This window comes from Nelusetta ayraudi, unplaced genomic scaffold, assembly GCF_046127955.1.
Source record: "Nelusetta ayraudi isolate G7.1 ecotype Tasmania unplaced genomic scaffold, CSIRO-AGI_Nayr_v1 ptg000135l, whole genome shotgun sequence".
Taxonomy (NCBI): domain Eukaryota; kingdom Metazoa; phylum Chordata; class Actinopteri; order Tetraodontiformes; family Monacanthidae; genus Nelusetta; species Nelusetta ayraudi.
In genome coordinates, this window is record NW_027466185.1 from 16,397,794 (window position 1) to 16,422,916 (window position 25,123).

Genomic DNA, 25,123 nt, shown 5'->3' on the forward strand with positions numbered 1-25,123 from the left:
ACCCATATTAATAAGCAATAAATAACACGTTTGGGCTTCTACTACATCACCACGACTATGTAAATTAATGTCAGCTGCAAAGATTTGTTTTTAACAAATTGCAACAGCGTAGCCTCCCTCTTCAAAGGCTCTAACTGAACAACCTCCCCAATACAGGGGTGAGTTGTTCACTAAGGATGTACAAGTGAATTATTTTCCCTTTCAAAGATCTACTACTACTGAATGGATAGTCTTTTCTAATGAACATAGAGGGCCTTAAATACTCGTACACTTCTAGGTATTTTGTTTATTAAAAATACTAAAGTTAAAATATAGACATCAAGAATTTACAGTTGTGTCAACAGCAGTTTTCCCAGTGCCTGGAATAAAATAAATAAACAGTCCGTAAAACAAGAACATAACTGCATTTCTGGGATTTTGGTCATTTGGTTAGTTTTTTTCTTAAGGGAGATTTTTTTCATTACATTTAAAAATGACATCATTGTGAACTTTTGTATCATGGGAAGCTACAAACCACTAAAAGCAAGCTAGGTGGAGATTTTTCCTTGACCCTAAAAAAGACTAATAATGTCGGTTCCGACAGGAGGAAAATCAGACCTGATAGAAAAATACCCAAAACATAAAACAGCTCACGTCTAAAAACAAAGGATCTAAGAAAAACTATGTAACTTTATTAACAACATAAAAATCACTCTAAAAGAGGAAAAAACAAAACACATGTGAACAGAAACTAGAACTAGAATTCTAAACAAAGTCATGAAAGTTACAAAAAAAAATTTTAAAAAATCACTTAACTCGAGGAACAAAGGCTGATGTACAGCATCTCTGTGACTGTGGACTGATGGACTGAGAACAGGCCCAGGTGACCTGACCTACAGACAAAGACACTCTGGCACCAGACAAGGGAGACACACTTCAGACTATTGAAGCACATGGAGGGTAATGGGGAAGGGCAAGTGCTCTGAAACCAGAGGAGATTTAGTTTCTTTTCAAAATAAAAGAGGAAATGACAGGACTAAAAAAAAACCAAGACAAGACAAACCTCACCACAGTGTAACAGTTGAAAGCTGTTGGAATGTTTGAATGCATGTTTATCCTGAAGGTTTCGGTTGAAGCGGGAGAATCACTGCTCCCCTTGCAACATTTGGCCATCTGTGGTCAGTGATTTGGAACTCATTGACTTTCTGTGAATTGTCTTTAGTTGTGAGGGGTTGTGTTGTGTTTGAGATAAATACTCTAAAAAAAAATAGATAGCAACACACACTCTCCAATAAGAATATTAAAGAGGTGCAAGACCCAAACAATTCCCACGCAACACTGAAGAAGACTTGTTCAAAATGTTTCTGACTAAGGAACACTTGAGTGTTGCTGGCCATTTTATTTTATTTTTTTTAGATAAATACCCTGCAAAGAAAAAAAAACAGATAAAACAAATTTTTTTGGAAAGAGAGATTTTTAATAATCTTTGAAGGCATCACGCGTCGTCGAACTTTGGCAGTTTGTCCCCAGGCACAACCACATGCTCCACCCCAGTTTTAGTGATCACCACCAGGTGTGCCACGCCTCCACTGACGTTGTCTCTGCCCATTGCCAGGGCAAGAGCTAGAAGAGCAGGAACAAGGGGTAAAGAAAGGGAGGGGAATATCAATAAAGATCAGAGCAATCTCTGTGCGCACGTACAGATGTGTGTCTCAGTGTTGAGTTGCCAAACACTTTATGAGAGTGAAAATTACAATATTAAAGAAATGGAACTTTGTTGAACTGTGACTACAGTTAAAGTCAACATTAGAAATCTTGCTCTATTTGCTGTCTGTCATCAGCAAAAAGCTAAATATCACTAATGATTTTTTTTTTTAACTTAGCAAATTCTTCAAGTTCTGTTGTGTGACTAATAAACAAGTAGCATAAAAATACCATTTGTGGCAAACTGTAGGCATTCCTCTCTGCTCATGTTGGCTCTGTATTTGGCATCGACGTAGCCGTAGATGTAGGTGCTGCCTGAACCCCCAATAGAAATAGGTTGCCTGAGTAGCATCCCGCCAAGGGCCACCACGTACACCTGCAGGAGGACGGCAAATATCAGTAGGACCACACCACTCATGAAGTGAGTTGGAGTTGTTCCTGTCATCCCTTCACTCTGCAATGTGAGTGTTGACGAGCTCATCTCACCTGCGGTCCTTTCTTGCAATCCCAGCCTGCTGTGATGAATCCAGCCTGCAGCTCCTCTCTGTTTTTAAAGCATAAGTCCTTCAGCACACTTGCTGCTGACACCACCAAAGGAGGGGACTCCATCTGGATACTGTTGTCCATAGAGAATTGAAAACAATGAAAGTCACATTTTAAATGTTTGCTCTGATTCATCTAGAAATATTTAAAAGCTATTGTGCTGAATTTAACAAGCTGTCTACTAATTATGTGTTTACATCATGTATTGGGCCCTGATCAGGACTGAAGGAGGCCTCAAAAGTAACTGACACGTGTCTGATATGATGAGTTTTCTGTGTGTTTTGGTAACAATTAGACTTTTACAGGAATCACATGAAGGCTGTCCAGCTGTCTTGTGAAACACTCCATCTGATGTGTCAGTTCTGTACCTGTGAAATGAAAGTTGGAATTTTGCAGCCTTGGTGACAGCCTGAGCATCAGCGAGTGAGCCAGACATACAGCAGAAGATCCGATCGTGCACCTGAACCACCTTGTTGATGGTCTTAGACGATACATATTCTCTGAGGAGGGAAGGACACAAGCATCCAGTAACAATGGTCTTTTTAGACACGGTAAAACTATTCCAGCTGGGTTAAATGTTTACTGGCTTTGTTAGACTCATGAATAGTTGATAAAGTGGTGACACAGACATAAAGTACATCAAATGTTCACAGCAAGGTAGGTGGATTATGTTGACCAGCTCTGCACTCAAATACAAATCCGACCCTATTAGTTGCTTAATATGCCACTTAAACAAAAAATAGTGACAATACAATGTTAGCAGCAAATCATCTCTCAATTTTATAAATTCAGTTAATTAATTGTGTGGCATTACGGCAGATGATGTAGTTTTACGTGAAAGAAATCTGAACTAGCCAACGACTCGTAGTTGCATCAAACTGATTGGAATGACAGTCAGTCAGACAGATAGTTGCTTTAGTGAAGAAGCAACAGTTGTGTGTATATGTTGCTGACATGAGTGGAAATATCAGTGCAGTTTAAATGCTGTGTGTGTGTGTGTGTGTGTGTGTGTGTGTGTGTGTGTGTGTGTGTGTGTGTAAGACTATATGTGAGAATATACATTACAACTATCCACTGCTGACTGAGCCGTGATATGTGTCAGTTGGAATTCAGGGAAAGCATTATGTGTGGTCCTCAGCAGCATCACCCACCCTCCAATAGAAGCCCTGGAGTCTGATCCAATCACGACCCCTCCGTCAAAGGTGGCAGCCAGGATGGTGGTCTGGGGGGGGGGGGCAAGATACGTTCAAGTGGGACTCGACGTAGATATACGACTACGTGAAACCTCGGCAATTACACTCTTATGTCACTCAAGAAAAGTTCGAATCAACAACAAAACGAAGTCAAGTGTCAGTGGCGATGCAATAGCACACGATGCAGTTTCACTTCGTGCCAAACATTCAGCGATCAAAAGCGTCACGAACTCAACTACGGTTACGAAGAAAAGCCCGTCGATCGGTTTAACGCTTGATGGTGTTTGTTGGTATAAAGTAGCCGTTGAAATGACACCGACTCACCCCTGTGCTGACACCGTTGACGGCAGAGTAGGCGCCGCGCGTCTCCATTTTTTCACTGTGAAATCGAAAGGAGGAAGGAGGGCGACGCAGCCAGCGGCGACCTCAGGCGCACCGACGCACCGACGCACCGCAGGCGCAGACGGATCCAGTATGGCGCTATCGAATATCCACCAAACTCCTGCCGCGGGGTTTAATTTCGACAACACAGCGAGGTATGATGTCCTGCTTTGTCTTATGAGTCGCAGTGCGGTATCAAAATGAAGGAAATGTAACAATTCTGTCGGTTGGGCTGAGTCTTTTTTTATTTCTTTTTTTGGCTGGGATCAAAAGTGAAAGTAACTGCTCTGTTTTCTCGGTGGAGTCCTTGCAAAAAAAAAATAAAAAATGAAGCGATGTGGCGATGTCGCCCAAACTTTCGGGTGAATGAATTCGTATGCTTTCTGTCTGTGACTCCTTTATCGTGTGTTTCCACAGGAATACAACTTTAGCGGGTCATTTTGAGAGGCGACAAGCACCCAAGCCTCTGAAAACAGGCACCACCATAGCAGGAGTGGTGTTCAAGGCAAGTACAACACAAGTCCACAAACTATTCTCCCTCTGCCGTCTCATTTCTTTATTCCATCATTTCCTGAAGCAAATGACTAGTGCTGTAACTTGTCTGTTAATGCATGTAACACACACGTTGCCATTTTCATTATATTGCTTAAATATCTAAGTGCAAATGTTAAGTTTTGTGCATCTCTCACTAAGCAGTCAATGGTCAAGAAGCGTTCATTCAAACGCTGACCTTGAGCAGTACTTTGAACAGAGCTGTATTCCACCATGTCACCACCACACAAGGACGAGCGTCATGGACGAACAGCCGCGTGTCCTCCTCTACAACTTCTTTTTTGTGTGTTTATATCGCAGAACTGAATGCAAGTGCACACATTTTCACAGTTTATTAGATTTAGTTTCCTCGTCAATGGCACCCAGTGGACACAGGGCTACTGAGCTTTATTGTATTTTAATATAGTTGATAGGGTAGTTTTTGTTTGGCAAGCACATTCATATAACGTGTATGACCTCTCTGAATGCAGGATGGCGTGGTGCTAGGAGCGGACACAAGGGCCACGTCCAGTGAAGTGGTGGCCGACAAGATGTGTTCAAAGATACATTACATTGCTCCAAATATATAGTAAGTATGTAGTATACATTAGATCAGTGGCGACGTATTTGTTTGAAATGCTCATCCAGTCTGTGTGGATAAGCAATCAGATTGCTTAGTAAAAAATGTGTTAGTAAGGTTAGTCACTGTGTGGAGCCAGTGGAAGTCGATGCAAAGGAGGCGGCTGATGGTTAACTACGGTAAATGATCTCAAAATTGGGCTGGTGGAATTGTTTATTGTAACTTTATTTTCACACTGTTTTGTGTGTCGGAATCTTACACCCCATTTCTGAGGGTTTAACTCACATCATGTAATTTCTGTTACTTTGATAAGCAGCAGTGTCCCTCGTCTTCCTCTCTTCCTCTTCGCTGTCTGCAGTTGCTGTGGCGCAGGCACGGCTGCGGATACCGAAAAGACCACCGATATGCTCTCGTCCAACCTCACCATCTTCTCCCTGAACAGTGGGAGGAAGCCTCGCGTCATCATGGCAGTCAACATTCTGCAGGACATGCTGTACAGGTTGGTTAGAGTGGAGGCCTTCCCTGAGCTGCTGAACACGATTCTCATCTGAAGGGCAACACAGGTTTTGTTAAAACAATAAAACAGCATTTGTCAAAAATAAAATTGATATCACAGGGACTCCTCGTTATACAGTATATATAGCTTGTTTATAAGTATTGATTGACTGGTTAACAACTTATCAACAATGACTTATTGACTTCAAGTTATTCGTTTTTTTTGTTTAGTTGTTTAAATAAAGCCTCCTGATTTTCCGACTGTTTCAAGAGATGCTGGAACACTTTCTGACTGTGAAACTTAATTTAGCTTCAATCAACACAAGTAATATTGAAGTCACCATCACATCTGATCAATAACACCGCTCACTTTACATGTTGCATTCTGTTCTGATCTGATTGGCTCAAAGGTATCGTGGCCAAATTGGTGCCAGCCTTATACTGGGTGGAGTGGACTGTACTGGAAACCACCTGTACACAGTTGGGCCTTATGGGAGTGTGAACACCATGCCCTACCTTGCTATGGGTATGTTGGAAAAGCTCTTCTCCACAAGCACCTCTCTGCATTCTAACATTTTCTTTTCAGTATTTTTGTTGACGCAGTTTTTGTTAAGCTCTCTTCCATTGTTTATTGCCTCAAGTAGTTTCAGCTTTTGAACTTGCAATTTACAGAAAGATTAAATTAGATTAAATTGATTTGTGTTTTTTTATCCTTCACTCCTTGACTGATACTGTGTGCATGTCCATGCAGGATCTGGCGATCTAGCGGCTCTTGGGATTCTTGAAGACGGTTTCAAACCCAACATGGAGGTAACAGTGAATCCACAGCCTTGCACTACACTCTGTTATCTCACTGGTTGGTTACCATTCTGATCTGTGATCTGAATGTCTCACTTCCTTCAGATGGAGAGGGCCAAGGATCTGGTGTGTGCGGCCATCCAGGCCGGAATCATGGACGACCTCGGCTCGGGCAACAACATCGACATCTGTGTCATCACCAAAGAAGGAGTTGATTATTTAAGACCGTACCAGGAGTCCCAGTTCAAAGACAATCGGTACGCTGTGCGACAGTAATGTGTCTAGGAGTAATCCTTTTTTAATGGGAGAGGTTGTGGTACCACATTTGAAAGCGGACAACTGAGTCCTGTCTACCAATGTTTCTTATTGTTTCCTGTTGGAAGTGAATCTCTAAGCATATTTTCAGTGTTTTTACCGAATCCCAAATACCAGTTTTTAAGGTGAATAAAGGATTTGTCTATTTGTTTTCTGGAGAAGTTTAAAGGGTGAGAGGTGAAGTTAATTCTGCCTTATTTTCTCTTCTAGGACAATGAAATACAGGTACCGACCTGGCACAACACCTGTGCTGACAGAGAAAGTGGTGCCGTTGAAACTGGAGGTTGTTCAAGAGACCGTCCAGAAGATGGACACGGCCTGAGTCCCTCTGTTCTCTCAGAACACAACATGATGCAGCCACAACAATTCAATTTTAGTTACGCTGTTTAGATATCAGAATAGAAATATCTGACTCCTGCTTTGAATTTTTTCAATGTTTTTTTTATATTGCTGGTCTGTGGTTCTTTCAGTAGGGAACTTTCTCTGTCATGACTGAGGGATGTATAGGAAAAAACATTATTATGCTGAAAATCAGTCATTGTATTTGGCTGCAAGTTTTGTTTTCACAGCAATTAAATAAATGACTTTCTTTTTCTTCTTAGGTTGAAAATTTAAATGTGCAATGATTCACTGATATCGACTCTTCCTTCATACTTCACACTGAACGTGTGAAAAATCTAATAAAAATAATCATCTGTTAACTGTTGCATAAAAAAAATTGTCTGCAATCATACACTCATTTTGTTTTATTTTTTAATTAATACGATTATTCTATAGGGACTACACGGTGGCGCAGTGGTTAGCGCTGCCGCCTCACAGCAAGAAGATCGTGGGTTCGATTCCGGGGCCTGGGCCTGGGACCTTTCTGTGTGGAGTTTGCATGTTCTCCCTGTGTCTGCGTGGGTTCTCTCCGGGTTCTCCGGCTTCCTCCCACAGGCCAAAAACATGCACGTGAGGTCAATTGAACACTCTAAATTGTCCGTAGGTGTGCATGTGAGTGTGAATGGTTGTCTGTTTCTATGTGGCCCTGCGATGAACTGGCGACTTGTCCAGGGTGTCACCCTGCCTTCGCCCTAAGACACCTTTGGATAGGCTCCAGCAGACCCCCGTGACCCTGAATAGGAATAAGCAGGTATAGAAGATGAATGAATGAATGATTATTTTATAATACATTTACAATTAATTCAATATTGTTATTGAATTGATAAGAAATATCATCTCTCATTGTCATAAATAAAATGTGATTTTGTCAGAGGATGTGAGATTATTGCATTGTCTATTTAAAAATATATAAAATATTTTATTATATATTATACATTGTTAAAACAGACCACTTTCTTTTTCGTAGTCTTTTACAGAGGACATTCTTCTGATAACAGATAGTCTTTTAGGCTGCCCTGAACTCCTTCCTTGAAATAAGTTCTGGGTTGCGCGAAACCTTCCAAACCTGACTATTTTCTTTCCGGCTAGAAACTGATGACGAACAAATATCATGCTCTCCTATTGGTTCATTCCTCTTAAGCTTTATTTTCACTCAAACTCGTCGGACTTGCCCATCCAGGTATAATATATATTAAGAATAAATAAAAATGCAATGTACATTTAAAATAAAGATAAATGTAGAAACTCTCTATACCAAGTTTGAATATCTTAATCATTTTTTAAATTATCCCGTCCACCCCCCTCATTTGTGGCGCAGAAAACGTTTCCAGAACCCTTTCACTTTCGACTTTCTTGTTGGAGGAAATGAGGGCGCCTCTCACACCTCTTTCCTGCTAGCCAGCTTCAAATTTGTCATAAACGCAAACACTTTGTGTTAACTGAAAGATAAGACAGTTTTTAGTCACTTGTTTTTAGTTGGCGCAATGGCTCTCTTCGACGTCATTGGTCGTCAGCCTGACGCAGAGCTCCGTGGATCCGTTCTACCGGGAGCGAGGACGCGTTTGTTTGACCGAACCAACCACTACAGCTTTGGGACGCAGACCCAGGAGTTCGCAGTGCCCCTGGGTGTCGACGTGAGTCTTAAATATCTCTTCAGAAATGTGATCGATACAGCGCGTCCATCCAGCGGTGCGGAAACTTTACTTTTTACGCGTCACCGCGTCTCGGCGCTCGGAGCCTAAAATATCGCGCTTGTAAAGGGACGCGATGCTTTCATGAGTCATTTTTTTCACTGGGGACTCGGGGCTCCCGAGTGAGATGTGAGATGTAACTTTTGATTTCATTTCTAGCCCTCACAGTTCATCAAGTCGTGCAACGATGACGGCGGTGTGCGCATCGAGCTGGATCACGGCACCACCACCCTGGCCTTCAAGTTCCGCCACGGGGTCATCGTGGCTGTGGACGCTCGGGCTTCGTCTGGTCGCTATGTGTGTGAGTGAGCCGACGGCGACTCGCTGACTCCAAGGTGTTTCTCCTGTAACGCGTCACTGCTCTCGCAGCGTCCAACTCGTTCAACAAGGTGATCGAGATCAACTCCTACCTGCTGGGCACCATGTCGGGCAGCGCCGCTGACTGCAATTACTGGGAGAGACTGCTGGCCAAGGAGTGCAGGTCTGCACACACACACACACACACACACACACACACACACACACACACACACAAAGTCTGTATATAAGTATATACATACATACATACATATTTGTATGTATGTATGTATACATATACATACTGTACGTACACATACATATATCCATCCATATCATTTTCAACAGGGGGGTCTGCTGGAGCCTCTCCCAGCTGACACCCTGGGCCAGTGGCCAATTAATCACTGGGCCACATAGAGACAAACAACCATTCATACTCTCTCTCTCTCTCTCTCTCTCTCTCTCTCTCTCTCTCACACACACACACACACACACACACACACACACACACACACACAATTCACAATTTAGAGTTACCAATTCATCTCACATGCACGTTTTTGGACTGTGGGAGGAAGCTGGTGTACACATTCATATATATATAATATTATACTTTATATATATATATATATATATTATATTTTATATATAATATATAATATAGATATAGATATAGATATATAGATATTAACCATATATATCTATGTTGATTTACAGATTGACTTTATGGTAAATCAATGAAGTCCTGTCCTGTGACTTTTTCAGACTTTATAGACTGAGGAACAACCACCGCATCTCAGTGGCTGCAGCCTCCAAGCTTCTGTCCAACATGATGCAGGGTTACAGAGGGATGGGCTTGTCTATCGGGAGCATGGTCTGTGGCTGGGACAAAGAGGTGAGCTGAGTGTGTGTGTGTGTGTGTGTGTGTGTGTGTGTGTGTGTGTGTGTGCGCGCGCACGCGTTCATCAGTGCGTGTGTACATGCTAAAAGCAGCCCCAGTTAGTAACATTTAATTTTTCAAGTTTGTAAAAAAAAAAAATCTTTTTTCATCATATATATTTATTTGTACTTGCACATGCAAGAAATTAGGGATAAAACAGAAAAACTAATTTTTTATGACTATATTCAATACATTTAGTGCCCATTCGTGCAGAGATATCTACATTTTAAAACCTTAGAGAGATAAACATGGGTTTGAATACGGAAGAAACTTGTTAAACCTCATTAAACCTTCAGCTTGTTTTATGAAGCTAAACAAGCTGAAGGTCTTCTCAGGTATATTTCAAAATATTTAGTAACATGGAAACTTGCTCTGGCTATTGTGTGACGTGGTTTTACAAATACAGCATCATCAGCTTCCTAAGCTTGTGAAAAAGTTCCATGAAATTCAAAGTTGCCTTGTGTTTACTGCACACCTCCAGGGACCAGGTCTGTACTATGTGGATGACAATGGCACTCGTCTGGCTGGCTGGATGTTCTCTACCGGCTCTGGGAACAGCTACGCCTATGGTGTGGTGGACAGCGGCTACAAGGAAGACATGACGGTGGAGGAAGCCTACGAACTGGGCCGCCGGGGCATTGTTCATGCCACGCACAGGGACGCCTACTCTGGCGGGGTGGTCAACAGTGAGTATGATGATGTCTTTTCTCAATCTGTTCACTTGTAAAGTCTTAATGGTGAACAAGTGAAGTGCAAGAGTTTAACCTAATCTTTCTTCCAGTTATTTGGGATTTGATCAGATGGTTGAGAATCAAGTAGATTAATCCAAGACAGGGGTGCCAAACTCAAATACACTGCCGGCCAAAATGTAAACCTTGGACTTCCTCCTGATAGAACAGTGAACCTTTTTTTCATGCACCCAAACGAGTTTTGCTTCAATCAGAATGTAGAACAAGCAAAAGCATAATAATATACAATAAATAACTTCATATTACACTCATGCAATCAAATTTCAAATAAAAGAAACATCATAACAAATAAAATGTAAATAAAAATGATATCTTTCTACGGGCTGATAATAAATGTTAAAACAATAACAATAATAAACCAATTAACTAATAATAATGTCCTTCAATGAATGTCCGACCATAGTTTGGATTTGAATGAAACGTTTTGGCTTAAATTAAAACTCAAATCTTCACTTTTGCACTTCTTTCTTTACCAGAAGGGTAACAGCAATATTGTCCATTGCCACACCTGACATGTTTACCGTAGGACTAATGACTGATAAGTGACCAGTGTGCTCCAGTCAGTCTTGTTGTGTGTGTCCAGTGTACCACATGAAGGAGGATGGCTGGATCAAGGTGTGTCAGGAGGACGTGTCAGAGCTGATCCACCGCTACAAGAAGGGGATGTTCTGAGTCTCAACTGTCACCACAGAACCTCAGCAGCTTCAGGACGGCCCACCAATCTTCACAATAACAAGACTTACTCAGACAATTTGTTCAGATTGATGCACTTAATCATGGAGTTCTATTGGTCTTTGTATTGGTCTGCATTGGGTGATATATTTCTTTGTTGAAGACAATTGGTTAACATAATCTAAAAATGTCTTTAGTTTTTCACTCCGTGTTTCATTCCTGAGTAATTAATTAATTTCTCATTTCAAGACGTTTGACTCACAGTCACGGTAAAGAAGAATGAATAGACTGTAATTATGTCCAAATGTGGTTGATTAAAAAAAAGAAAAGAGGAAGTATGTTTCTCTCTTTTTAACTATTGTATGATTTAATATGTGATTGTGAGAAAAACAACAGTGGTACATGAATCTGTGTTGCAAAGTTCTAATCTTTAAATACCCTCTCATCGGTCTGCAATTTCTAGATTAGCAAACTCTTATAATTATATATCTCAAAATTACAAATTTCAGATTCTTTACAATTGAAGAACCAATTTTGTTATTGAATTTTTTATAAAGTCAATTTTAGCGACAGCTGGGAGACCCCTGTGACCCTGAGCTCAGGAAGAAGCGGGTATTTAAAATGGATGGATGGATGGATGGATGGGTTAATTTTAGCTGTTTAGCTGTACTCGTGCTTGCACAATTATCTCAGGGAGTGACACTGGCACTAATCAATAGTAGGGACTGTTGGTTATAGTAGCAGACAGTGTATCTAGTTGGTAATAACTAGTGTAGTGCCTGTAGTTAGCAGATACTGTATTTATGTTTATGACTGCCTTCACGCGGGCCATACAGAGACACGCAGCTGGCCGGATGTGGCCCGCGGGCCGTAGTTTGGCCATGCCTGGTCTAAATGGTGTCATTATATAGCAATTTTTAAGACTTTAATTATAAGACCTGTTTGAGTTATTTGGCACTTTTATTGTTTCCTACATAATTCCATGTTTGTTCATACATAGTTTTGATGCCTTCAGTGAGAAACTGCAATGTCAGTCGTCATGAGAATGAAAGAAAAGACATTCATTCCAAGCTGCTGCGAGTGTAGAGAAACTGAAAGTGCAAGAACAGTTATCCAAAGTGTGGCAAGGCGCAGGGGGCCCGGGCAAAACTTAACAGCAAAAACAATCATAAGAGTAGCAGCAGTTCAGGACAAACACATTTATAGTGAGAACTTATATTATAGAATTTATATAGAGAAAGTCAGGGCATCATGTGGAATCTGCCTGTTGGTGCTTTAACAGCTAAAGTTGAACAACTTTAACATTCTGTGTTCAAGTTGTCAGTGAGGACGGCTTCAACACAGGCACGCAGTAGCTGGAATGAAAGCCTCTGTCACGGCCGCCTGTCATCCACCTTCAGTGCTTTGCCACTGCTTGGCCTCGTGTGTTCCCACCACACCTGCTGTCACAGCAATCTCTGTCAGTAAAGCTGTTGGCCGTCCCATGAAATTAAGCTAGCATCCAATCACCAAGTCCACATTCATTATTATTTATAATTAAACACACACCACATTTATAGAGTGATACACTGATGTTGCTGTTGTCTTTATCTGCATAATTAAGGGGGAAAAAAAGACAAATGTGTTGCGAGGCAGAACTGCCACCTTGTGATGGAGGAGTTTGATTGGCCCATGGATCATTTTCAAAGGAGCATTCTGCCCCTGGTAGGGTGTCCGTCTGTGCAACTTGGTCCTCGATGAAGGGTCAGACAAACCTTCCTCCGGATAGAACATTGAACCTTTTTACATAGAGCCAAACAAGTTTTGCTTTTACCTGAATATGGAACAAGCAGAGCTTAATACTATACAATAAATAACTTCATATTGCATACATGCTAAATCGAATTTCAAATTAAACAAATCATCAAAAAATAAAATGTAAATAAAAATCATGCGCTAAATGTTTTTATGTGTGTTACAGTGACCTTTTTTCCCACTGGGCTGATAACAAATTAAAAAATAAAATAACAATAAACCAATCAAGTAATAATATCCTTCTATAAATGTCCTGTCTTGATCAACGGGCCAAAATTCCGACAGAGCATTCTGGGATTTATGGTATCAGCGCTACATGTGCTGGTTAGCTCTAGTTGTGATTTTGTATTGGTCTCATGGGCCAAATATATTGACACTGCAGGCCACAGTTTGCCTGCAGGCCACAGTTTGACACCTGTGGTCTGGGGTGCAAACTGCAGTGGGGTAACCTGGCTGCAGTTTAGACCTCTGACTCCTCAGCTGCCGTATTTCTGGCTATTTTAGTGCATGCATATCTTTAAGAGAAAAAAGCCTTTGCAGATACGAAGTGAGGGTGGCGGAGATTGAGGGAGCAACTCTACTCAAAAAACCTGCAGTTATTTACTGCTGGCCTCCAACCTTTATATTATCTTTGAGGATCTGTCCTGTGTCTCTCAGCTGGTCTGGGAAGTCTCAGGATTCCCCTGGTAGAGCTGGAGGAGGTGTCCAGGGAGTTTCCCAGCCCAAAAACTCTAATTAACTTTCTGACCTTTGTGCATTTACAATCACTTTATAAGTAAAATCAGAAACAGTGAGACCCAAAAAGTGAGGATTCTGGACTTTATTCAAGCAACTTAAAATCAATGACAAATTAATTACACAACCTTTAAATGATCACCTGCCAAACCAATCAGACACAATATTTCCCGTTTAATATGTCTCTTTCTATAGAACTAAGAACACATCCTATAAACTAAATGACTGCATGAAATGCAAAATCTAGAAGAAACTTGATTAAAAAAAAATCACTTATATATTGACTAATAAACAGAAACTATAGATGTGATGTGAGTGAGGAGAGGAGCAGGTAGACACAGGTACAGCCTTGACATCATGTCACATGGTGGTGTTTAGAAATGACCAGAGATGTCGCTGCTAAAGTTTAGACTCTATCACATATTAACAAAGAAAAACCAGAACCTCCAAATGACAGCGAGGACAGTGAGAGAACAGAGGACAAAATATCTTCAGCGCAATGTTAATTAAAAAAAAGATGAAAGGTCTAAAGTCTTAACTTCAATGGTTAAAAATGGTGATGATAATGATTTTTGCTTTGAGAAGCCTCTGGTTGTGATTTACCACTGCAAATAAAATGTGATTAAAGTTGAATGGTGAAAATTAGACTGATGCTATTATAATGTTTTGTTTCCTCACAGGAAGTGACACCCAAATGTCTCATGAACGACATAAATTAAAAACAATAAACCTACATTTTCCCATTTATTACTTCCCACAGATGATTTTGTGAGTGTGTTTGTATTGATGAGCATCAGCTTGTTGTCTTGGTTGTGAGAATGACAGCAGTAGTTTAGAGAGCAAAGTGCTCTTGATCCAGAGACGCCTGCAGAGACAAACAGGAGAAGGAAAGATGAGATGATTTCAGGCTGGACCTGCTGATGTGCAACAACTGGCTGTCAGACGCTTCAGCCACTCACCACCGTCACCATGTTGTGTTTGTGGTTTAAGCCTTGGGATTCAGTTCCTCCAGAACCTCTCTGCTCGGCACAGCTGGAAGTTTAGACAGAGACTGTTAACTCACAACTGAACCAAAATACAAAAGGGCAAAGAAAATATACTGGAACAACAAAGAACATTTTTAGTCAGTGTGAGCAGAGTTTAGTTTGAGAAAATCAGATAGTGACAACTTTCACTTACGAGATGGTTGATGTTTGGCTGGAGAGAAAGACAGAAAAGTCAGCAGTTATCCTTTAATCAACCAACTGGACAGCAGAATCACAATCATGTCAACAGCTTCATTCACTGAGTTGAGACAAGATCTAAAATTAGAATGAAAGAAGCTCACCTTTCTTCCGTCTGTAAATGACGACTGCAATGACACCAAGGATGAGAACCAGGACACACGCTGCAGCGATGGCGATGGTGACAGTCTTGTCCATGGACGCCTCTGCCGAGCAGAAAACAATGACGTTAAAAACAATAAATTAATATAAGAGTAAAGCTCAGATGAAGAAGCAGAAAGATGAAAAAAAATCAATTTTCCACAGTTTGTTCTCTGTTCGTCTCGCAAAATAGAAGCAAAAATACTCTGACGATGAGCTGATGACATCATCAGTCCTCCAAAATGGATGTGTGCTTCAGTCTAACACTATCCTAGCCTTAAAAAGACTGAATACAATACACAACAACAGGAAGCAAAACTTGACACTGAGGCATCAAAACAAAGAACACTGAGTGCAGCAGTATTCTGCTGTATTCACATTGAACGTGTTTTTGCCGCTGTCTGACGCAGACGAGCGCAGAGCCCTGTGAAGACATCTTGGTGAGTCCAATAGGAGAGCAGCCGGTTCACAGCCAGTTCTGGGGTGGGGTGGGGGGGGGGGGGGGAGTGCCCAGATGCAGAGCACAGCACCAGTGTTTTAAATATGTGTTAAAACTTCTCTACATCAAACTGTGCCTGACAATATATGAACATAAAGTTGTTGTTTTCTCATATATCTGAGTGTCGGGACGTTATCGCCTTGATTCACATTCTATTTTATACTCTAAACACGGAACGGACTTTGCACGAGTTTACGGCAAAATGGAGAGCAACACACTGAGTAGCAAAGCGGGAGGATGACAGCGCTGTTGTGTGCAAACGGTGGCACAACGAGTTTTCGTTCCTCCGCAGTTATTCAAGCCTCAGGTGCCACCTCAGTGCAAAACACGTAGCAGCTATTAGCTAGTACGAGCACCCGAGCTAACAAGAACGTCAGAGCGCCGAAACCAAGCAGAGTCGCCAACCAGATGCATATCTTTAAGCTAGTCTTGAGTCCCAGAGCTCGGTGTCATATCAGATGTTACACTGGGGACACTGCGAGACACAAGATTTCCCTCAGTTGTTCTCACTCCTGCTCTCTCGCTAACTGGCGCCCTGCGCTACATCTGGCCACTTTTTTCAGAACCGGCTGCTCTCCTATTGGCCGCGCTAAGATGTCGTCACAGTGCGCTGCGCCCGGATTATATATTTTTTTAAATCAGGCGCAAGGCGTAGCGGCGGCAGGCGCCCACCTTGCGCACCGCTCAGGTCGTTGCACGGCGTTGCACTCTTGCGCCATGGCAGCACGCACACAATGAATGGCTGCGCTGCTGCCACCCTGCGCTGGCCGCGTTCAATGTGAATTCAACATTACTCTCAGGTAACTGTGATACCCATCTTCACCACCAGGGTTCCCAGCCTTACCCCAGTTGGTCAGGAGCTTGTCTTTGTGCAGTGTGGTGGCCATGTCCTTCTTCTCACCAGCCAGCTGAAACACACACTGGTACCTCCCCCAGTCTCCAGCTTGGTCTGATTCAAGCTTGAGCTCAGCACTCATCTGGAAGCTTCCGTCCTGGTTGGGGAGGATCTCTCCACGCTCCACCCCCTCATGGAGCTCCACCCCGTCTTTGGTCCACGTGAGTGCAGCTCTGCCAGGGTAGAAACCTGTAGCGTGGCAGCTGACTGGAGAGGACGGAGTCTTCTGGAGGAAAGACACTGAGGGGAGCTCTGCACAGTGAAGACAAGGACAATTCACAGGTCACTACCATTCTACTGTCCTACTGTCCCCTTCATCATCATGTGTTTGACTGCACATGAAGACGACTGGAGCGCAGCTGAAAGACGAGAAAGGAGGAGGAGGAGGAGAGGACGAGAGAGAGAACGAGAGAGAGAGAGAGAGAGAGAGAGAGAGAGCATGAGAGAGGGAGGGAGAGAGTGAGTAGGAGAGAGAGAGGGAGAGAGAGAAGAGAGAGGGAGAGAGAGAGTGAGTAGGAGAGAGAGAGGGAGAGAGAGAAGAGAGAGAGGGAGAGAAGAGAGAGAGACAGGAGGAAGATAAAGAGAGAAAAAGAGCGAGAGAAGAGAGAGGAAGACAGAGAGAGAGAGAGAGGAAGACAGAGAGAGAGAGGAAGAGAGAGAGAGGGAGAGAGAGAGAGAGAGAGACATCAGGTGATCACACTGTTGCGTCCAATCAGCAGCATCAGGTCATGTGACTCTACCTGTTCTCAGCAGAGAGCTCCTCCCCAGTTCCAAGTACTTCTTCACCCAGTCAGGACACACTGTGCTGAGATAGTGTTTCCTTCTTGCTATCTCATCATTGTTATCCCACTTCTGTTTGGTGATGACAGCCTGCGGTCTTGCAGCGACCCACGACTGAGTCTTCAGGTCCAATGATATGAAGTCTTCTCCATCATAACCTAACTGGTCAAAACCATCAACCTCTCCAGTCTCATCGTCCCACTCACAGCCGCACATCCACTGCAAAAGATGAACACCTGAAAGGGAGAGCGAGAGAGCGAGAGAGAGAGAAAGAGAGTGAGAGAGAGAGAGAGAAAATTAGATTTTTTTTTTAAAAAGTGATTTTCATGTCAATAAAAACAGTTTCAACATTAAAAAAAAAACATCTCAACCAACCAAAGACAAAAGTGTCTCCCACAAAAAGCTGCCAGCTCAACTTGATGATGCAAAGAGGTTGAGAACCAACGTCCCTTCAACAGCACAGCATCAGTGGAACACCAGTGAGCCACAAAGCCTCCAACATCATTCAGGAGAGAATCAAGAGGAAAATCAACTGGGACTCTGGACTCCAGCTGAGAAACAAACATGGAGCTCAGTCCCTCACAGCAACATTGTCCACCTGATGGTTCCTGCTGCTGGAGATGCACCACGGCTCCTTGCACCACAAACTTTCACACCTGACACTTTTTCCACATCTTCTCTCCTTTCTAAGCTGCACCAAAGCAAAAGTGCTTCCACACCAGACTTGGTGACATTTGAGGAAAAGACTTTGTGCTTGTGGACAGAAGAGACACTGAGAAGAAACAACAAGTGTGTTTCCAGCCAGGACTCCCATCAGCTCACCTCCTGTTGAAAGGTGCATTCTGGGAAATCTCTCTCTCTCCCTCTCTCCCTCTCTCCCTCTCTCTCTCTCTCTCTCTCTCTCTCTCCAGCACAACCTCCATTTCCCGTTGGACTCTGCAACAGCAACGTTGTGCTTCCACTATTTCACCTCTGGATCTCTGATAGCTTTGATGTCAGCAGAGACACTGAGAGGATCCTGCTGACAAAGCTGCTTCATTTCCACTGGAGCACAATCCACCACTGGCTGTTGGCTCACTTTCAACACCTTCCAAAAGGTTCAAGGGCCAGTGTGCAGAATGAAAACACTGCAAGTCGCCACAGAATGTGGTGAGCAGCCGACAGCTCCCATGTTGCACTTGTTCAAACGCTCTTGAAAGCAGTCAAATCCATGCAATCTGCCCACACAAAGAAAAGCCTTGTGTCTGCTCTGATCAAGGCTTTCTCTCCACACATCACTTCAACTGACTGTGTTCACCTCATGTGTGCAAGTCAGGTGAGGCTGCAGCTCTGTGTCCACATGATCCTTGTGTGTGCACTTCAAATCACCTCCTGGACATCCAAAGACTCCTGCTGACTCCAGAGTCACTGATTCCATCCACACACTCAGAGACTGGACTTTGCTGTGACCACCATCAGTCGGCCCTGTTCTACTTCCTGCACCATCACACTCTGCTGGGAGGCTTCTAGAGGAGAGCAGCTCTCACCCCCCCCGCCACCCCCCCTCATTCACACCATCACTGATGTTGCATTAACACTCTTCAAACAAGCGTCACATCTCTGGCTCTGTTTCCACTCAGCCTGGAGACTCTCAGTTGCAACTCTCACTGAAGCTCATGTGAGGAAAGAGAAAGTTGGAGCCTCTTCCTTCATCACTATTCACTTGTTTCTGTCCAACATGCAAACATCTCCTGCTCTCTTCCACTTGATTCCTCTTTGTTTGTAGGAAAATCCTCCTCCACTTTAACTCCCTTCATGTTTTTGTCTCCTGGAGAAAAGAGGTTCAACTTTCAGCAGTCAAGCTTTTCTCTCCTGACCAGCAGTGACTTGAATGAGAGACACATCAGTGCTGTCAGTCACACTGTCTGTGTGTGTGTGTGTGTGTGTGTGTGCACTCGCTCTGCTGACCTTGGCTGCTCACATTGTGACCTTGACTAGTTTCAGTGGCAGCATCTTCAGCCTGTTCAGCCCACACTTGACCAAGTTTCCATTTTTCCTCTTTAAAGACAAGGGTTTTTCTTTCTTACCTTGACATGTTTGGGCAGAAGTGCTTCCAAACATGTCAAGGTAAGAAAGAAGAACCCTTGTCTTTAAAGAGGAAAAATGGAAACTCTGAGGAAAGAAGACATCATGGACATAATTGATCCACACTTGACCTGTTTGACCTTCCTCACTGCCTCCTCTGCTTGTGTCTCCTGCAGCCACTTCACCTGTTTCCTGTCCACCTCTGGCCTCACCGTCATCCTCACCATCATCTCCTCTGGACCGCCTCAAACTGCTCTCTTTGGCCCAGGACCGCTCTTGACAACATGTCCCTCTTGACCGCAGCCAAAACACTTCACCAGTCAAGAGTCCTGGGAATGTGTGAGCACTGAACACATCATCTCATCTCATCTGGAACCTCCTCCTGATTTTCAGCCTGAGGCTCATTTTTCTTTCACCGCCGACGATGTTAGAAACAAACTCAGGACTCGGGTGGAATCTTCTCACTGCTTCTGTTGTGAGAGCAACACTGAGCACCACCTGGTTTCTCACCAGACTAAAGAGAGAACATGGATGATTGTTGAGGCTCAGACACACTGTGGCAAAGTGGATCCACTAAGAGGATATTATGGGATGGTGTGACTGAGTGATGTCAGCCACCTGGACTGCAACGTGGTGCTGAGGAGGCGGCAGAAGCAGCTGCAGTCAACTGACAGTCCTGCACTGCAGCTTCCTGCTCCTCCATCAGCTGAGCTGCATAAACAGTCATTCAGTGTTCTATCCAGGAGGGGGCGCCATCGAGACACGTCATCTACGTTCATCAAATACACTGAGAGGTGAAGAGTGGCTGTGTTTCAGTGTGTTGAAGACATTTCATCAGAAGAAAGAGAAACAGAAACAAACCTCCAGTTTGGTTGAAGCGCCCCTTTGCAGTCTCAATGTCGACTTTAAACCCCTGCTGGGCACCCAAGAAATTCCCATGGTTTCTCTCCCGGTACTGAGGATCAACTTCTAGAACTCTCTTCATCCAGTCCTGTTTGGGTTCCAATTTCTCAGTGTTACTGTCGTAGTGGACAAACTGAGTCTCATCCACCATCCCAACAGCCACAAACTCTGGGAAGTTTGGGACTCCAGAAGACGCAGTGTAGAAATACTGCATGGAGTGTCTCACTGGAAAGAGAGAGAGAGAGAGAGAGAGAGAGAGAGAGCATTCAGCACCTTGAGTTTCTTGACAATGTTTGACCTCAATATTTGTGACGCTCAGATAAAATATCCAACAAATCCATCGTCAGTCATCTCCACTTTCACTGCTGCTCCACTTTTTTTTCCCACCGTGGAGACAAAACAACTCCACGTTGTCCTTAAATGGCACATTCTGGTCCTGGTTTGAAAATAAACTTGCCATTTTCTCTTGCTGAGTTCTGGAGTTTTGACTTTGACCACTGAGAGTTTTTCTGCAGTAAAAGTCTTTATGATTGACACGTGTGAGAGGAGCCACAGCACAGCATTAATTAGCACAAATCATGAACGTTTGTGACATCAGAAAATATTGTATCAGTGTCCCAACAAATCAAGATGATATTGTATGTTTTCATCCCTACTGATGAGTCCAGATAATCTGTGAGTTTCACTGAAAACATTAAAATCTCTGCTGTTTCCATCCTGAAAACTGATTTGGCAGATTTTGTTCTTCTAAATAAACAGATGTACTTTGAAGGTTACAAACTATTTTTTTTCTGGTGAATATTTTTTAAATGACAAACCATTGCAAATTCTCTAAAAGCTCCACATTTACATTTGCATGTAAATAATCAATTTACTTTTAAAATTAAAATTTCTGACAGTTTTTCCTGTAAATTTCAGCAAACCAGTCATTTTGTTTCATGCATGTGTTATTGAAAAGAGGTTCATGTTTAAGATTGATAGATAAACACTTTATTAATCCCAAAGGAAATTCAGGTGGTGGGATTAATTAATTTACAGTTCTTTGTACAATGTACAATGTCTTTTTGCCCCACACGCCAAGTATGAAAAATAAACACTTATTTATACATGGGTTGACTTTTTCTATGTAACTGGGCTGAAGTCGTTCAGACTTTGAGACCTTCTACAAGAGAAGTCCATTATCATAGTAACACGTCTGCAGACATTTTCTAAATGCGGGCGAGGCGTCAATACCAGAGAGTTATAAGATACAAGGAAGTGGGCTGTTCCAGGGCGGAGCCATGATGGAGCAGGTAGGGGAGGGAGGAAGAGACAAAACAGCCTCTTTCGACACAATGAGTGAGAGAAAGACTTGTTTGTCAGGAAAACAAATCATTTTTATTTTCTAAACAGTAAAACACTTACATTAATTTGTTATATCTGGAAATTGACATGAAAGGGTCCTTTTAAATAATTTGAAATCACAAGAACAGGTGTATTAGGTGAGTTGCTGATATTTCCTTTGTACACAGCAGCAAAACTTTTGTGTATTTCAGCAGTGTTTTCCTTCATCAGTAAAACAAACTGGATTTACATTAGATTTTCATATTTGTCTGAATATTATAAGAGCAACTATTAGAACAAATTAATATTCAGTAAAAAAGAAATGTCCTTTTGAAATTTTGACGACTTTTTTTTATTAGAATAAGCAGTCTTGTTTTTCGCTGCAAATTATTATATTATTATTATATATATATTACTATCAAAAAAAGAAAAAGAAAAAGCAATCAGTCAACAACAAATAAGAGCTTCTGGTATTTTAAAGTCAGATCTCATTAGGCCCATTTACTGACCGCGAATATGATCTTTTCAGGCCTACCTCCCAATACCACTGTAAATATTCATTGTACTCTCTTCCTAATGTAAAACATGTAGCTGCTTATACAGCGGTGCTAGCTTAGTTAACATTAGCAGCGCTTCCTTTTAGCCAAACTTCCATTTCATGTTTATTGACTTGGAAAAACTCCCAGTTGCTACGGTGGGAACCCGTGAGTGTGACGGGAGCGCCCTCATGTGGCTGCAAGGTGTACTGCAGCTATGACTCTTAAATAAAATATTACAAGTCACTTTTCAAGCTCAAGGGGACCAAAATATAACCTCGGCCGGGTCCTTCGGAATTACTATTTCAAGGAGACGGATGGATGATTTATATTAAACAACATAAAACTAATAAAACAGTCATTTGGATGAAAAATCCTCCGAGAAAAAAGGCAGAACAGGAAAAAATAAACACCAGAGCTGAACCTCAATGAACTACACTCACCGGATAAACATCAACTCGTGGATAAATACTGTTGGTTAAAGTTAAATTATTTATTCCAATAGTTGTCGAAGTGCAAACATGACAACATTTTTTCTGCGCACTTTCGCTTTAGTCTCTAAATGCCAAAATGTATTAAAAGCTGCCGATGGATGAAGAAGTTTGTGTTGCTTACCAGCGGAGGCACAATGGCAGAGGAAGAGCAGGACAACGAGCTTCATTTTGAACGAGTTAAAGTCAAAGAGCGTTTGTTGTGTCGGCGCCAGGGCAGCAGTGACTGACTGTCCGCGAGCGGCACAGGGCTGCGCTTTATACCGCGCAGTAATAAAAGAGGTTGTGCGCAGGCGCAGCGTTAATCGCCCACTAAGAAAGCAGTATTGGATGTAACTAGGCAGACTGGGATGAAACAGGTTTGCAGGAGAAAGTGAAACTCAGGAGGAGGTTCTGTCACAACAATCACTGCGGTCCGGTTCCGACCCGAACTGGAGTAAACCAGCTCAATATCCGAGGATTTATTGATGTTTCAAGGCCACGTATTAACCGATTTTGAGGAGTTTTGAGGAGCCTAAAGATTAAAACGGTCAAACCAATGCAGAATCAATCTGCATTGGTTTTCGGCAGTATTTTCCTCCAAGAAAGAAAAAAAAAGTCAAACAAAATGAGCTACTACACAGGATGTAACACAAGCAAAAATATTGCGTTTAGTTAGTGAACATTTTATAACTATTTTAAGCAGTTTTCTTCTTTAATCTCCTCTTCACGCAGATGAATCAGTTTCTGGCCTACATGTGAACAACGAATGAGAAAAAAAAAAAAAAAAAATCGGAACAACTTTATCGCGATCTCTCGGACCTTTTCAACCCTGTGTTAGCCAACAGTTTCTAACTGATCAGACACCTGATAGACAACTAAAGTTATATTTGTGACATGAAATAATGTGAAACTGACCTGCGTCACCGCGGTGCAGGACGGTGAGCGCCAGAAGAGACACAAACACCAGGGTCTTCATGGCGGATTCTCGTCGATGGAGCGTCGCGAGGAGAAAATTGTTGTTGATTCTCTGGAGAAATTCAGAATGGATGTTTTCACTTCTACCGTCAGCAGCGAAATAAACCAAAAAACCCGACGGAAGCTGACGGTTGTCATCCACCCGAGCCAATGAAAATTCAGCGCGATCTCTGACGTCACTCATTACTCGGTCAAATTGAGTCGTTCAGGTTGTTGCCGAAAGTGAAGCCGAGGCAAAGTGTTTGAGGCAGTGTCGCCTGAGCGAGGAGACTTTTGTCACACTGAGTCGTTCAGGTTGTTGCTGAATAGAAAATAAAGAATCAAGGTCAGGGCAAAACATTTGAGCCAGTGTTGCCTGAGTGAGGAGACTTTTCAGTGGAAACTATGAAATTCTTCTGCTCATGTGGTGGCCGATTTTATGAGTGATTTAATTCAAAATGAGGAAAAGTTTTCCTTTTGCTTTCCTTTGTTCATTGTCTGTGAGGTCTAAGCTGTCAGCTGCAGCTTCCATTAGTAGTTGTGTCAGTTGTTTTGATGTAGGAATAGGTACATAGACACCCCGGCCCTAAATCCCAAGAAAAGAAAGACATCAGCGCAGCGCCACGGGGATTTTCCGTCATACCTTAATAGAAAATATGGTCAAGTCCTCCCTCTACTGGCCAAAATATACAGTTGCAGTGCGACCGGATTTGAGTGTTTGGATTCAGTTTCAAACACTACTACATGCTGATTTTAGAATAGTTGGAGGAAACGTCTCAAGAGGTTTTTGTGACAGCAAACTAAGAGAAGTCATTTTTCTGTTGATATTCAGGACAGATGACGCAAGGAAACGCTCAATAGTTGCCATCTGTGTTTGACATGTATTCAAGGAAGAGCAATAAAACCTAAGCAACAACAGAGTGAGAAGCATCAGACCAGCTCTGCTCTGTAAATTCAGTAAAAACAAATCTGAACTGAACCTGTAGCTACTGAAACTGTTTGAAGAGGAGAAAATCAAGGTTTTCCACCCAACCCTTCCTCTCTAACAAAGCACTTTGTTGCAGTTACATGGAGGTACTCAGCAAGTTTTGTCAATAATTGATTTTTTTTTTGTCAAATTGTTGTAAAATGTTGATATTCCTAAGAACCAACTCATCACCTGTCAGCCGTGTTTCATAAACAAGTGACTTTTTGCAGATTAATGGAGAATTAAATGATTTCGTCCACATGTGCCAGAAATATATAGTTTGCTTGAGTGATTGAAAAATTCTAATGTGGTCAATCACACCGACTAACTGTTCTAAGATTTAACCTCAGAGATTTGAGAAATACTTTTGTCAAATGGAGACTCAGGCCGTCGGCAGTGAGCCTTCTTGCTTCATCCTGATTGTTCGCCTTTATTTCAAGTGTTTTCACTGTAAAGTGTCCTCGGCTCTCCTACAAGTCACTGCTTGGATTCAATCTACTTTTCAAAGCAAGTGAGTCATACGCTTTATTGATGAAACCCTATGCTGAAAAGAAAGCAAGAAGAAAAACTCAGGAACAAAGAAAAAC

The 25,123-nt window shown here is 42.4% G+C and overlaps 4 protein-coding genes across 5 annotated transcripts; 2 read left to right on the plus strand and 2 right to left on the minus strand.

The window, feature by feature from the left end:
- Positions 1-1,434: 1,434 nt before the first annotated feature.
- Positions 1,435-3,891, minus strand: psmb12 (proteasome 20S subunit beta 12). Its single transcript, XM_076051564.1, has 6 exons — positions 3,744-3,891; positions 3,378-3,448; positions 2,595-2,726; positions 2,170-2,299; positions 1,915-2,059; positions 1,435-1,602 (listed from the first exon to the last, which is right to left on the minus strand). Exons 1-6 carry the CDS (start codon positions 3,789-3,791, stop codon positions 1,475-1,477), a joined length of 654 nt encoding a protein of 217 aa, XP_075907679.1. The 5' UTR covers positions 3,792-3,891; the 3' UTR covers positions 1,435-1,474.
- On the plus strand, positions 3,825-7,109 carry psmb13a (proteasome 20S subunit beta 13a). Its single transcript, XM_076051562.1, has 8 exons — positions 3,825-3,955; positions 4,218-4,305; positions 4,823-4,920; positions 5,270-5,410; positions 5,817-5,932; positions 6,158-6,216; positions 6,310-6,461; positions 6,730-7,109. Exons 1-8 carry the CDS (start codon positions 3,894-3,896, stop codon positions 6,839-6,841), a joined length of 828 nt encoding a protein of 275 aa, XP_075907677.1. The 5' UTR covers positions 3,825-3,893; the 3' UTR covers positions 6,842-7,109.
- A 1,122-nt stretch (positions 7,110-8,231) lies between these two features.
- On the plus strand, positions 8,232-11,523 carry psmb8a (proteasome 20S subunit beta 8A). The gene is made up of 6 exons (XM_076051563.1): positions 8,232-8,534; positions 8,751-8,892; positions 8,961-9,072; positions 9,654-9,783; positions 10,310-10,514; positions 11,161-11,523. Exons 1-6 carry the CDS (start codon positions 8,385-8,387, stop codon positions 11,247-11,249), a joined length of 828 nt encoding a protein of 275 aa, XP_075907678.1. The 5' UTR covers positions 8,232-8,384; the 3' UTR covers positions 11,250-11,523.
- A 2,325-nt stretch (positions 11,524-13,848) lies between these two features.
- On the minus strand, positions 13,849-23,708 carry LOC142905061 (DLA class I histocompatibility antigen, A9/A9 alpha chain-like). 2 transcript variants are annotated; one of them, XM_076051555.1, is made up of 8 exons: positions 23,531-23,708; positions 20,242-20,508; positions 17,277-17,552; positions 16,486-16,788; positions 15,106-15,207; positions 14,958-14,975; positions 14,738-14,810; positions 13,849-14,643 (listed from the first exon to the last, which is right to left on the minus strand). In XM_076051555.1, exons 1-7 carry the CDS (start codon positions 23,589-23,591, stop codon positions 14,764-14,766), a joined length of 1,074 nt encoding a protein of 357 aa, XP_075907670.1. In that variant the 5' UTR covers positions 23,592-23,708; the 3' UTR covers positions 13,849-14,643; positions 14,738-14,763. The 2 variants fall into 2 exon arrangements, with proteins under 2 accessions (XP_075907670.1, XP_075907671.1); XM_076051556.1 differs by lacking the exon at positions 23,531-23,708 and adding an exon at positions 22,758-22,916.
- Between the last annotated feature and the right edge of the window lie 1,415 nt (positions 23,709-25,123).

What these genes read in the sequence shown, in the direction of transcription:
- LOC142905061 (XM_076051555.1), bottom strand. Translation starts at nt 23,591, where the DNA reads ATGAAGACCCTGGTGTTTGTGTCTCTTCTGGCGCTCACCGTCCTGCAC. An exon ending in CCTGCACCGCGGTGACGCAG is followed by an intron (nt 20,509 to 23,530) that starts GTCAGTTTCACA and finishes CTCTCTTTCCAG; the next exon opens with TGAGACACTCCATGCAGTAT. An exon ending in GCGCTTCAACCAAACTGGAG is followed by an intron (nt 17,553 to 20,241) that starts GTTTGTTTCTGT and finishes TCTCCCTTTCAG; the next exon opens with GTGTTCATCTTTTGCAGTGG.
- psmb8a (XM_076051563.1), top strand. Translation starts at nt 8,385, where the DNA reads ATGGCTCTCTTCGACGTCATTGGTCGTCAGCCTGACGCAGAGCTCCGT. An exon ending in TCTGTGGCTGGGACAAAGAG is followed by an intron (nt 9,784 to 10,309) that starts GTGAGCTGAGTG and finishes GCACACCTCCAG; the next exon opens with GGACCAGGTCTGTACTATGT. An exon ending in CTCTGGCGGGGTGGTCAACA is followed by an intron (nt 10,515 to 11,160) that starts GTGAGTATGATG and finishes GTGTGTGTCCAG; the next exon opens with TGTACCACATGAAGGAGGAT.
- psmb13a (XM_076051562.1), top strand. Translation starts at nt 3,894, where the DNA reads ATGGCGCTATCGAATATCCACCAAACTCCTGCCGCGGGGTTTAATTTC. An exon ending in TAGCAGGAGTGGTGTTCAAG is followed by an intron (nt 4,306 to 4,822) that starts GCAAGTACAACA and finishes CTCTGAATGCAG; the next exon opens with GATGGCGTGGTGCTAGGAGC. An exon ending in TACATTGCTCCAAATATATA is followed by an intron (nt 4,921 to 5,269) that starts GTAAGTATGTAG and finishes CGCTGTCTGCAG; the next exon opens with TTGCTGTGGCGCAGGCACGG.
- psmb12 (XM_076051564.1), bottom strand. Translation starts at nt 3,791, where the DNA reads ATGGAGACGCGCGGCGCCTACTCTGCCGTCAACGGTGTCAGCACAGGG. An exon ending in TTCCAACTTTCATTTCACAG is followed by an intron (nt 2,300 to 2,594) that starts GTACAGAACTGA and finishes TATGGACAACAG; the next exon opens with TATCCAGATGGAGTCCCCTC. An exon ending in CCTACAGTTTGCCACAAATG is followed by an intron (nt 1,603 to 1,914) that starts GTATTTTTATGC and finishes CTGCTCTTCTAG; the next exon opens with CTCTTGCCCTGGCAATGGGC.